Genomic DNA, 13578 nt, shown 5'->3' with positions numbered 1-13578 from the left:
TGCCATATTCTAGCTTCACTGTTATTATTTTCCTATGTAAAGGATAAGGGTTTGTATTTGCAGGAACAAATAGATTCTATTTTTGCATTTAATGTTCAAAGATGGCCATCGTAAAGTTAGAACTGATATATGCTGAACCAACATAAAGAAAGGTACTGTTCATTAATTGTCATGATATCCAATAAACTTTATTATAAACCTAAAAAAAAACTTTTTATAAACTTACAATACCCCGAGGCATTTGGCTGCTTCTTTCACATTCTTTGCTGCTTTCTCTATTTGGTACACTTCAAACTGAAAAAAAAAAAAAATAACAACAACAATGAGGATACATAACATCTATTTTATCTCCATATTTTTCTCTGACTGTTCTTCTAGTCCGTCTTTAATGAGAGCCATAAATATCTTGTATGATGCATTTGTAAGCGCAATTGGTCTTAAATCTTTAACCTTTTTTAACATTTTTGTTTTTGATGTTTTTCTCCTTTGTCTCAGTTTGTAGGCACTTACTAATTATTTCCAAACATTTTCTGTCTTTTATTAGAGTTTTATACAGTTCTAGTTTGAGTGCCTTTTTATTTTTAATTTTTCTTAGGGTTTTCTTCAACTTTTTCCTCGTGACCTCCTTAACTCTTCCAGGTTCTTAGCAATAGGATTGACAATAAGGTAGTTATGGAGTATGGCCATCATCATACATATACCCTGATATATATTATAAGTTTTGATGTCATTAATTGATGAAAATATATCTTTAAAAATTTATAGATAGGTTGAACTAGGAAACCAGTTAAGAAGAAAACACATGGTTAAGACTTAGTCTCAGGATAAGCTACATACACAGCGGTCTAAAATGGAGAAACAGAGGGGCATAACCCCCGACCCCAGTACGTAAGGATCCCGCTCCTAAGTTAGGTAGGGAACCTTAGGGGAGGTGGTGCTCTAGTGTTTGCTCCCCTTTTAAAATTTGGATTTTCATCAATAAATCCTACAATTTACCAGGAACATTTCTTACTTTCTTCATTACGAATATTGTCTTACAGTAACAAACTATTCTATCTAAATTCTAAACTATTAAAGAAACTATATGAGCAGATATGTCCGTCAATCTACAAAAGCTATAAAGAAGACAAAATGCTCTATCCTCCATGCTTAAAACTGTAATGCTACGATAATGAGCAGCAAGTTTTTAATTTACCTGTATGCCAAAGTTTTTTGGAAAAAGAGCCTGAGCAGTTATCATCCAGCACTTGGCGGCACACGGGTCTTTGCTCTGAGCTTCTTTGGCTCGATATATCAGGTATTCTTCATCTGTCATTTGAAGAGTTTCTTCCTCCGGTGGTGGTGCCATTGTTAAATTTTCTAAATGTAATTCCTCTTTTTATCTGTACACAGTATTTGTTTGTAGGAAAGACAATCAACAACAATAGCAACAGGGTTACCAGATTATTTCCACTGGATTATCATACATGAAACTTAAAATTGTCGTTTTTTCAACCAAAATTATCGTACACACTTTGAACAAGTTCATTAAGGAGTAACATATATAGCTTATTTCAAGGTATTTTAGTATAATTGCTTAATCAAACACACACACATACATTGTATATACCCAAGGTATGTATCGTACATCGTACCGGACCCAAAATAATCGAATATGTATGATAATTATCGTACGAATAGCAACCCTGAATAGCAATCCTGACACCGACTCCAGTTACAGTGTTGACAATTTGGGGTTGTATTCTTTGTAACGGCGACCCTTGTTTATGTTTAACTTTTTCCAGTGATGTTTTAGATTTCGTTTAATGTTTCTTTTCTGGCTTTTCACGATTTTATACTAATAATTACATATCTAAATATGTTTTACTCATTTTCTATTTCAAATAGTAATAGACTTTTTATGTCTGATTTCATATCTGTAGAGGTGGTTTCATTAGTAAAATGCACTCATTTCTTATGGCACTTGTTATTTTCTTGCAGTCTAATAAGAAGTGTATCAAAGTTTCTTCTTTTCTTCAAATAATTTGTATTTTTTATCAGCATTTTCCAAATTCTTCCTTCACTGTTAGATCTAGAGTGTTGTGTTGCAATTCAATATAATTTTCTGAATTGCAACGCAAGAAAAACTAATCGTATATCTCTCAGATACAAAATTAACAGCTTTGTCTGTCAACCACACGCTATCTCTTAACAGAGGAACACTTATTGTTTTTTGCCTTCAATATAAAGCTCTTCCGTTCTAGTATGCTTTGCAAATGATGAGATATTATGGGTATAAATGGTCTAATCCACACATCGACATTGAAAAACATACTTATTTGTTGCTGGAGCTCTTTTCAAATGTTCCTTGAAATGAAGACGCGTTTAACAGACATTGCAGGTGAACCGTCCGCACAGCAAGGATGTTGTCGTGTGCTAAGCGGCTACCTAATTTAGAATGATTCCTTTTTTTTTACTGAACGATTGCTGAAAGCCACCTATTATCTAAACACTCGACTGGCCTTCAAACTGCTTGTTATCGCAAAACTTAATATTTATCTATTTATTTGACTATTATATAAACTTATTATACCTACTATGTGGTGTTGGATGTGGGCTCTGGACCGGGTGAATTACTTTAGGTATATGGGCGCTTAACGAGTGAAAAACACATCACTATCCATGAAGCTCTAATTTGGAGTGTTCGAGCACTAGCCATCCATACCAGCTCCTCCGCCTATCAAGATAGTAGTTGAACCATAATTTCTACAGCTGATGCAGTAAGCGGGAAAGAGAAAAACCAAATATTAAAATATCTCGAAAATAAATGTTTGATTGTCCTTTTAATCACTAAATCGCACAGCTGAGGAGCAATACCCTTGGATTCCTAAATATTTTCTCTCATTCTTTAGATTTTATTTTCTGAGCTTATTACTTTAGCCCCCTAACATGTCTTTTCAGGTCTTTATTCTTTAACATTTGTGCTCCTTTCTTTCATTCTTTAGGCATTCATTTCTTAATATTTGTGTTCCCCTATTTCATTCTTTCACATTTGTGTCCCTTTCTTTCATTCTTTAATTATATATTTATCAAACATTCCCATTATTTCTAAAAATGAATGGCCTTCCCCTCCGGTGCTCGTCTTAGACCGTCAATACTAGTTCCTAGATTCTCACTATCCCTCCAAGCGGCAGCATGAAACACCTTCTCTTGACCATTCCAACCTGGAACTTTTTGATATTTGTGTAAAGCCAAGACAAGGTATTCATTAGCTGGATTCAGAAATACGGCATTTTGGAGCACTGTATTTCATTTCCCTTAATCTTCGATTTCACAATCACTATCCAAAAAAAAACTTGCATGTGAAGCATGCTTCCATGAATAAGTGGTGTTACTCGGATTTTTTGTACATTATGTGTGTCATTCCTTTATCATTATTCCAGTTAACGGAAATATCTTGGTTGATTTTAAAGCAAATGGGAAAATCTTTCTATAGAGCACTTAAGGTGTATGAAGACTATCCTTATCCAAAAAAAAAGTTCCTTTTTCTCTCCATCTTCCTCAGTCCAACCATTCGATTCTCCCAACTGAGACCGTACTTTATCCAATGATGCAGGCTTGTACCTCTGCATCCAAGGATATTTCCTCCTCAAAACAAAGTTCCTTTTTCTCTTCATCTTCCATAGTCCAACTACTTGGTCTTTCCCACTGAGTCAGTACTTTATCCAATGATGAAGGCCTGTACTCCTACATCAAAGGATATTTCCTCCTCAAAATAAAGTTCCCTTTTCTCCTCATCTTCCATAGTCCAACTACTTGGCCCTTCCCACTGAGTCAGTACTTTATCCAATGAGGAAGGCCTGTACTCCTACATCAAAGGATATTTTCTCCTCAAAACAAAGTTCCTTTTTCTCCTCCTCTTCCATAGTCCAACTACTTGGTCCTTTCCACTGAGTCAGTACTTTATCCAACGATGAAGGCCTGTACTCCTACATCAAAGGATATTTCCTCCTCAAAACAAAGTTCCCTTTTTTCTTCATCTTCTATGGTCCAACTACTTGGTCTTTCCCACTGAGTCAGTACTTTATCCAATGATGAAGGCATGTACTCCTACATCAAAGGATATTTCCTCTTCGAAACAAAGCTCCTTTTTCTCTTCATCTTCTATGGTCCAACTATTTGGTCCTTCCCACTGAGTCAGTACTTTATCCAATGATGAAGGCCTGTACTCCTACATCAAAGGATATTTCCTCTTCATAATAAATTTCCTTTTTCTCTTCATCTTCTATGGTCCAACTACTTGGTCCTTCCCACTGAGTCAGTACTTTATCCAATGATGAAGGCCTGTACTCCTACATCAAAGGATATTTCCTCCTCAAAATAAAGTTCCTTTTTCTCTTCATCTTCTATGGTCCAACTACTTGGTCCTTCCCACTGAGTCAGTACTTTATCCAATGATGAAGGCCTGTACTCCTACATCAAAGGATATTTCCTCCTCAAAACAAAGTTCCTTTTTCTCTTCATCTTCTATGGTCCAACTACTTGGTCCTTCCCAATGAGTCAGTACATTATCCAATGATGAAGGCCTGTACTCCTACATCAAAGGATATTTCCTCCTCAAAACAAAGTTCCTTTTTATCTTCATCTTCTATGGTCCAACTACTTGGTCCTTCCCAATGAGTCAGTACTTTATCCAGTGATGAAGGACTGTACTCCTACATCAAAGGATATATCCTCCTCAAAACAAAGTTCCTTTTTCTCTTCATCTTCCATAGTCCAACTACTTGGTGCTTCCAACTGAGTCAGTACTTTATCCAATGATGAAGGCCTTTACTCCTACATCAAAGAATATTTCCTCCTCAAAATAAATTTCCTTTTTCTCTTCATCTTCTATGGTCCTACTACTTGGTCCTTCCCACTGAGTCAGTACTTTATCCAATGATGAAGGCCTGTACTCCAACATCAAAGGATATTTCCTCCTCAAAACAAAGTTTCTTTTTCTCTTCATCTTCTATGTGGTCCTACTACTTGGTCCTTCCTACTGAGTCAGTACTTTATCCAATGATGAAGGCCTGTACTCCAACATCAAAGGATATTTCCTCCTCAAAACAAAGTTCCTTTTTCTCTGTATCTTCTATGGTCCAACTACTTGGTCCTTCCCACTGAGTCAGTACTTTATCCAATGATGAAGGCCTGTACTCCAACATCAAAGGATATTTCCTCCTCAAAACAAAGTTTCTTTTTCTCTTCATCTTCTATGTGGTCCTACTACTTGGTCCTTCCTACTGAGTCAGTACTTTATCCAATGATGAAGGCCTGTACTCCAACATCAAAGGATATTTCCTCCTCAAAACAAAGTTCCTTTTTCTCTGTATCTTCTATGGTCCAACTACTTGGTCCTTCCCACTGAGTCAGTACTTTATCCAATGATGAAGGCCTGTACTCCAACATCAAAGGATATTTCCTCCTCAAAACAAAGTTTCTTTTTCTCTTCATCTTCTATGTGGTCCTACTACTTGGTCCTTCCTACTGAGTCAGTACTTTATCCAACGATGAAGGCCTGTACTCCTACATCAAAGGATATTTCCTCCTCAAAACAAAGTTCCTTTTTCTCTGTATCTTCTATGGTCCAACTACTTGGTCCTTCCCACTGAGTCAGTACTTTATCCAATGATGAAGGCCTGTACTCCAACATCAAAGGATATTTCCTCCTCAAAACAAAGTTTCTTTTTCTCTTCATATTCTATGGTCCAACTACTTGGTCCTTCCCACTGAGTCAGTACTTTATCCAATGATGAAGGCCTGTACTCCAACATCAAAGGATATTTCCTCCTCAAAACAAAGTTTCTTTTTCTCTTCACCTTCTATGGTCCAACTACTTGGTCCTTCCCACTGAGTCAGTACTTTATCCAATGATGAAGGCCTGTACTCCAACATCAAAGGATATTTCCTCCTCAAAACAAAGTTCCTTTTTCTCTTCATCTTCCATAGTCCAACTACTTGGTCCTTCCAACTGAGTCAGTACTTTATCCAATGATGAAGGCCTTTACTCCAACATCAAAGGATATTTCCTCCTCAAAACAAAGTTTCTTTTTCTCTTCATCTTCCATAGTCCAACTACTTGGTCCTTCCAACTGAGTCAGTACTTTATCCAATGATGAAGGCCTGTACTCCAACATCAAAGGATATTTCCTCCTCAAAACAAAGTTCCTTTTTCTCTTCATCTTCTATGGTCCAACTACTTGGTCCTTCCCAATGAGTCAGTACTTTATCCAATGATGAAGGCCTGTACTCCTACATCAAAGGATATTTCCTCCTCAAAACAAAGTTCCTTTTTCTCTTCATCTTCCATAGTCCAACTACTTAGTCCTTCCCACTGAGTCAGTACTTTATCCAATGATGAAGGCCTGTACTCCTACATCAAAGGATATTTCCTCTTCAAAACAAAGTTCCTTTTTCCCTTCATCTTCTATGGTCCTACTACTTGGTCCTTCCTACTGAGTCAGTACTTTATCCAATGATGAAGGCCTGTACTCCAACATCAAAGGATATTTCCTCCTCAAAACAAAGTTCCTTTTTCTCTTCATCTTCTATGGTCCAACTACTTGGTCCTTCCCACTGAGTCAGTACTTTATCCAATGATGAAGGCCTGTGCTCCTACATCAAAGGATATTTCCTCCTCAAAACAAAGTTCCTTTTTCTCTTCATCTTCCATAGTCCAACTACTTAGTCCTTCCCACTGAGTCAGTACTTTATCCAATGATGAAGGCCTGTACTCCTACATCAAAGGATATTTCCTCTTCAAAACAAAGTTCCTTTTTCCCTTCATCTTCCATAGTCCAACTACTTAGTCCTTCCCACTGAGTCAGTACTTTATCCAATGATGAAGGCCTGTACTCCAACATCAAAGGATATTTCCTCCTCAAAACAAAGTTCCTTTTTCTCTTCATCTTCTATGGTCCAACTACTTGGTCCTTCCCAATGAGTCAGTACTTTATCCAATGATGAAGGCCTGTGCTCCTACATCAAAGGATATTTCCTCCTCAAAACAAAGTTCCTTTTTCTCTTCATCTTCCATAGTCCAACTACTTAGTCCTTCCCACTGAGTCAGTACTTTATCCAATGATGAAGGCCTGTACTCCTACATCAAAGGATATTTCCTCCTCAAAACAAAGTTCCTTTTTCTCTTCATCTTCCATAGTCCAACTACTTAGTCCTTCCCACTGAGTCAGTACTTTATCCAATGATGAAGGCCTGTACTCCTACATCAAAGGATATTTCCTCTTCAAAACAAAGTTCCTTTTTCTCTTCATCTTCTATGGTCCAACTACTTGGTCCTTCCCAATGAGTCAGTACTTTATCCAATGATGAAGGCCTGTGCTCCTACATCAAAGGATATTTCCTCCTCAAAACAAAGTTCCTTTTTCTCTTCATCTTCCATAGTCCAACTACTTAGTCCTTCCCACTGAGTCAGTACTTTATCCAATGATGAAGGCCTGTGCTCCTACATCAAAGGATATTTCCTCTTCAAAACAAAGTTCCTTTTTCTCTTCATCTTCCATAGTCCAACTACTTAGTCCTTCCCACTGAGTCAGTACTTTATCCAATGATGAAGGCCTGTACTCCTACATCAAAGGATATTTCCTCCTCAAAACAAAGTTCCTTTTTCTCTTCATCTTCCATAGTCCAACTACTTGGTCCTTCCCACTGAGTCAGTACTTTATTCAACGATGAAGGCCTGTACTCCTACATCAAAGGATATTTCCTCTTCAAAACAAAGTTTCTTTTTATCTTCATCTTCTATGGTCCAACTACTTGGTCCTTCCCAATGAGTCAGTACTTTATCCAGTGATGAAGGCCTGTACTCCTATATCAAAGGATATTTCCTCCTCAAAACAAAGTTCCTTTTTCTCTTCATCTTCTATGGTCCAACTACTTGGTCCTTCCCACTGAGTCAGTACTTTATCCAATGATGAAGGCCTGTACTCCAACATCAAAGGATATTTCCTCCTCAAAACAAAGTTTCTTTTTCTCTTCACCTTCTATGGTCCAACTACTTGGTCCTTCCCACTGAGTCAGTACTTTATCCAATGATGAAGGCCTGTACTCCAACATCAAAGGATATTTCCTCCTCAAAACAAAGTTCCTTTTTCTCTTCATCTTCCATAGTCCAACTACTTGGTCCTTCCAACTGAGTCAGTACTTTATCCAATGATGAAGGCCTTTACTCCAACATCAAAGGATATTTCCTCCTCAAAACAAAGTTTCTTTTTCTCTTCATCTTCCATAGTCCAACTACTTGGTCCTTCCAACTGAGTCAGTACTTTATCCAATGATGAAGGCCTTTACTCCAACATCAAAGGATATTTCCTCCTCAAAACAAAGTTTCTTTTTCTCTTCATCTTACATAGTCCAACTACTTGGTCCTTCCAACTGAGTCAGTACTTTATCCAATGATGAAGGCCTTTACTCCAACATCAAAGGATATTTCCTCCTCAAAAAAAAGTTCCTTTTTCTCTTCATCTTCTATGGTCCAACTACTTGGTCCTTCCCAATGAGTCAGTACATTATCCAATGATGAAGGCCTGTACTCCTACATCAAATGATATTTCCTCTTCAAAACAAAGTTTCTTTTTCTCTTCATCTTCTATGGTCCAACCACTTGGTCCTTCCCAATGAGTCAGTACTTTATCCAATGATGAAGGCCTGTACTCCTACATCAAAGGATATTTCCTCCTCAAAACAAAGTTCCTTTTTCTGTTCATCTTCCATAGTCCAACTACTTAGTCCTTCCCACTGAGTCAGTACTTTATCCAATGATGAAGGCCTGTACTCCTACATCAAAGGATATTTCCTCTTCAAAACAAAGTTCCTTTTTCTCTTCATCTTCCATAGTCCAACTACTTAGTCCTTCCCACTGAGTCAGTACTTTATCCAATGATGAAGGCCTGTACTCCAACATCAAAGGATATTTCCTCCTCAAAACAAAGTTCCTTTTTCTCTTCATCTTCTATGGTCCAACTACTTGGTCCTTCCCAATGAGTCAGTACTTTATCCAATGATGAAGGCCTGTGCTCCTACATCAAAGGATATATCCTCCTCAAAACAAAGTTCCTTTTTCTCTTCATCTTCCATAGTCCAACTACTTAGTCCTTCCCACTGAGTCAGTACTTTATCCAATGATGAAGGCCTGTACTCCTACATCAAAGGATATTTCCTCCTCAAAACAAAGTTCCTTTTTCTCTTCATCTTCCATAGTCCAACTACTTAGTCCTTCCCACTGAGTCAGTACTTTATCCAATGATGAAGGCCTGTACTCCTACATCAAAGGATATTTCCTCTTCAAAACAAAGTTCCTTTTTCCCTTCATCTTCTATGGTCCTACTACTTGGTCCTTCCTACTGAGTCAGTACTTTATCCAATGATGAAGGCCTGTACTCCAACATCAAAGGATATTTCCTCTTCAAAACAAAGTTCCTTTTTCTCTTCATCTTCCATAGTCCAACTACTTAGTCCTTCCCACTGAGTCAGTACTTTATCCAATGATGAAGGCCTGTACTCCAACATCAAAGGATATTTCCTCCTCAAAATAAAGTTCCGTTTTTTCTTCATCTTCCATAGTCCAACTACTTGGTCCTTCCCACTGAGTCAGTACTTTATCCAATGATGAAGGCCTGTACTCCTACATCAAAGGATATTTCCTTCTCAAAACAAAGTTCCTTTTTCTCTTAATCTTCCATAGTCCAACTACTTGGTCCTTCCCACTGAGTCAGTACTTTTCTTTTTTTGTATTTTCTTTAGGTTTATTTTATTTCTTTGTTTTTGCTGCTTCTCCTCCTCCATCTCTTCATCCTCTTGCTGCTGCTGCTTTTTTTTTTTTTTTTTTTTTTTTTTTTTTTTTTTTTTGTAGTTTCTCTTCCTCCTTCTCTTCATCCTCTTGCTGTTGCTCCTTTTTTGTTTGTTTTTTTGTTTTTGTATTTTTTTTCAGGTTTTTTTGCCTTTTTTTTTGCTGCTTCTCTTTCTCCTTCTCTTCCTCTTCTTGCTGCTGCTCCTTTTTTTTTTCTTTTTCTGGTGGTGATATTATAATCACCATTTTTTTCTCTTTTTGGTGGGGATACTATGCTCCCCATTTTTTTTTTTGTGGTGATATTATAATCACCATTTTTTTTCCTGTGGCGATATTATAATCACCATTTTTTTTCTTGTGGTGATATCATAATCACCATTTTTTTTGGTGGCGATATTATAATCACCTTTTTTTTTAATTTTTTTTGTGGCGATATTATAATCACCATTTTTTTTTGGGGTGGCGATATTATAATCACCTTTTTTTTATTATTTTTTTTTTGGTGGCGATATTATAATCACCATTTTTTTTTGTTTTGGTGGCAATATTATAATCACCATTTTTTTTTTGGTGGTGATATTATAATCACCATTTTTTTTTGGTGGCGATATTATAATCACCATTTCTTTTTTTTTTTGGAAATATAATCACCATTATTATTTTTTTTTTTTGTGGCGATATTATAATCACCATTTTTTTTTGGTGGCAATATTATAATCACCATTTTTTTTTTTTTTTTTGATGGCGATATTATAATAACCATTTTTTTTGGTGGCGATATTATAATCACTATTTTTTTTTTTAGTGGCGATATTATAATCACCATTTTTTTGTTTTTTGTTTTTTTTGGTGGCGGTATTATAATCACCATTATTATTTTTTTTTGTGGCGATATTATAATTACCATTCTTTTTTTTTTTTTTTTTTTTTGGTGGCGATATTATAATCACCATTTTGTTTTGGGGTGGCAATATTATAATCACCATTTTTTTTTTGGTGGCGATATTATAATCACCACTTTTTTTTTTTGGTGGCGATATTATATCACATTTTTTTTTGGGTGGCGATATTATAATCACCATTTTTTTTTTTTGGTGGCGATATTATAATCACCATTTTTTTTTTGGTGGCGATATTATAATCACCATTTTTTTGTTTTTTGTTTTTTTTTTCGGTGGCGATATTATGATCACCTTTTTTTTTTTTTTTGGTGGCGATATTATAATAATTTTTTTGTTTTATGTTTTTTTTTGGTGGCGATATTATAATCACCATTTTTTTGTTTTTGTTTTTTTGGTGGCGATATCATAATCACCATTTTTTTGTTTTTTTTTTATTGGTGGCGATATTATAATCACCATTTTTTGGTTTTTGTTTTTTTGGTGGCGATATTATAATCACCATTTTTTTGTTTTTGTTTTTTTGGTGGCGATATTATAATCACCATTTTTTGGTTTTTTTTTTTTTTGGTGGCGATATTATAATCACCATTTCTTTTTTTTTTTTTTGGCTGCTTCTCCTCCTTCTCTTCTTCCTCTGTCTGCTGCTCTTTTTTTATTTTCTTTCCTATTTTTTTAGTATTTTTTTTTTTTTTTTTTTTTTTTTTGCTGCATCTGTTCCTGGTGTTTCTCACGACCCCCAGCTGTTGGCAGATTCTGCTCTCTCATAACTGATGCTGTTAGCTACTATCAATTGTAGCTACTAATTACTGCTGCTGCTAGCTGCAGTCTCTGCTTTTGCTAGCTGCAACGTTGCTTTTGGCTATTAGCTGCTGCTATTTGCTACTGCAAGCTGCTGTTGCTAGTGCTGCTGCTTGCTGCTGCTACTGCTGCTCTTGCTTGCGGCTGCTGCTGCTGCTTACTGCTGCTTTTGCAGATTGCTGCTGCTGCTACTTTTGCTAGCTGCAGCTGCTGCTACCTTTGGTAGCTGCTGCTGCTTTTGCTAGCTGCTGCTGCTGCTGCTTACTGCTGCTTCTGCAGACTGCTGCTTCAGCTGATTTTGCTAGCTGCAGCTGCTGCTACCTTTTTTAGCTGCTGCTGCTTTTGCAGCCTGCTGTAGCTGCTGCTTGCTCCTGCTGCAGCCGCTCGCTACTGCAACTGTTGCTGCTGCAAGCTGCTGCTGCTAGCACATGCTGCTTGCTGTTGCTCCTAGCTGCTGCTAGCTGCTTCTGCTAACGTCTGCTGCATACTGCTGCTAACCTCAGCTGCGACTGCTGCTAGCTACTGCTAACCGTTGCTTTCCCATTGCTGCTGGTTCTGCTACTGCTGCTAACTTTTGCTAGCTGTTACTATCTTCTGCTCCTGCTATTTGATGCTCCACAGCTGCGAGTTCCTAAAAATTTGGACTGATGAATGACTACCTCCAAAAGATGCAGCTTCTCTTCCCAGCCAAAGATGTCTTGGTTCACCTTATAACAACTTGTTTGCATACTAGAAGAATCCCAGCTTCATCCTTCTGCATAGCCAGTCTTCTAGATTATTCCCCCAGAACCACCCGAAGGTTGGTATCCAAAGGAATAGATCTAAATATCCGACCATTTGTGCACTTGACAAAGGTCCTGTACACCCCATCAAGGTACATAGCATACTAAACTCAGCCAGGTTTCTTCCCTCTGCAGCACCAGTCCTCCAGATTATTCCAAGCATCGTTCAAGATGGAAAGTTAGCCTTGAGTCCTTTAAGCTGGGGGCAGTCCATCCAAGCGTCCTTCAAGCCGAATCGTTTCTGGTGTCCTTTCCAGTGAAACTGATGTCCTGAACCTGTCCAGAATGGGTGAAGAACAAAACTTAACAAAAAGATTATTCCTTTCAAACAAAACTAAACTGAAAAAAAAAATTCCTTTCCAAAATAAAATCAAACAAATTTTATTCCCTTTTTCCTATAAATATTTTTTTTTTTTGGTGGCGATATTATAATCACCATTTTTTATATTTTCTATTTTTTTTTTGTGGCGATATTATGATCACCATTTTTTTTTTTTTGGTGACGATATTATAATCACCATTTTTTTTTCTTTTTTTTGGTGGCGATATTATAATCACCATTTTTTATATTTTTTATTTTTTTTTTGGTGGCGATATTATAATCCCCGGTTTTTTTCATATTTTGCGTTGGGATATAATTCCTCTTTAGTCTTTTTTCCAGCCCTGCCTTCTCATCTCTTGAAGGGCGAATCTATTCAACTGGCTATCCCATATTACATCCCCAGTCTGCTCACCAGAAATGTCCATGAGATATAATTCCTTCAACTCGGGGTGTATTTGAGAGAGACCGTCTACAAGTTGGCTAATAGCGTAATTCTTATGGTTTAATTCTATCTCCAGCTTCGTGTTTCTTTCCATCACCTCTTGATACTTTTCCTTATAAATTGCAAATTCGTCTGCCACTGAAGTTAGATTCCTAATTTCTTCTTCCAGAATTTTATTCTTCTCGTCGGCCTCCATCAACGTATTTCTTGTGGCTCTCTCCTCCGAGAGCTCTCTATTCAGTCGTCTATTCTCCGCTTTAACACCAGCAAATTCTTTCCAGAGTTTTTCCAGTTCCTCCTCAGCCATTTCCAGATCGCTCACCACTTCTTTCTTATTTAATAGTTCAGTCTTCAATTTGGTGTTCTCATCCAGGACAGTATCCAATTTAGTCCCTATTCTATAGACTTCCTCTACTGCAGCATTAAGTTCACTTTCTAAAGCTGCCTTTTGACCAACGTTTTCGGTCTTCAGTCTCTTGTTTTCAGCCTTGACGCTGTCCAGTTCA

At 37.1% G+C, this 13578-nt stretch overlaps 2 protein-coding genes across 2 annotated transcripts in view; both read right to left on the bottom strand.

Moving 5' to 3' along the window:
* IntS10 (integrator complex subunit 10) overlaps nt 1-1441 on the bottom strand; it is a 124804-nt gene extending 123363 nt beyond the window's left edge. The window contains exons 1-2 of the mRNA XM_068379564.1: nt 1196-1441; nt 227-294 (exon numbers count right to left, since the gene is read on the bottom strand). Of these exons, the coding sequence (XP_068235665.1) occupies nt 227-294; nt 1196-1348 (221 nt within the window). The 5' untranslated portion in view covers nt 1349-1441. The remainder of the gene's footprint in view (nt 1-226; nt 295-1195) is intronic.
* Nucleotides 1442-13575: 12134 nt separating this feature from the next.
* LOC137646104 (tropomyosin-like) overlaps nt 13576-13578 on the bottom strand; it is an 810-nt gene continuing 807 nt past the window's right edge. Inside the window, exon 1 of the mRNA XM_068379301.1 lies at nt 13576-13578. This exon is cut by the window's right edge and continues 807 nt beyond it. Within this exon, the coding sequence (XP_068235402.1) occupies nt 13576-13578 (3 nt within the window).

This window comes from Palaemon carinicauda, chromosome 1 (assembly GCF_036898095.1).
Source record: "Palaemon carinicauda isolate YSFRI2023 chromosome 1, ASM3689809v2, whole genome shotgun sequence".
Lineage (NCBI taxonomy): Eukaryota > Metazoa > Arthropoda > Malacostraca > Decapoda > Palaemonidae > Palaemon > Palaemon carinicauda.
The sequence above is the reverse complement of the archived record's forward strand: the minus strand, read 5'-3'. Positions and strand labels throughout refer to the sequence as shown.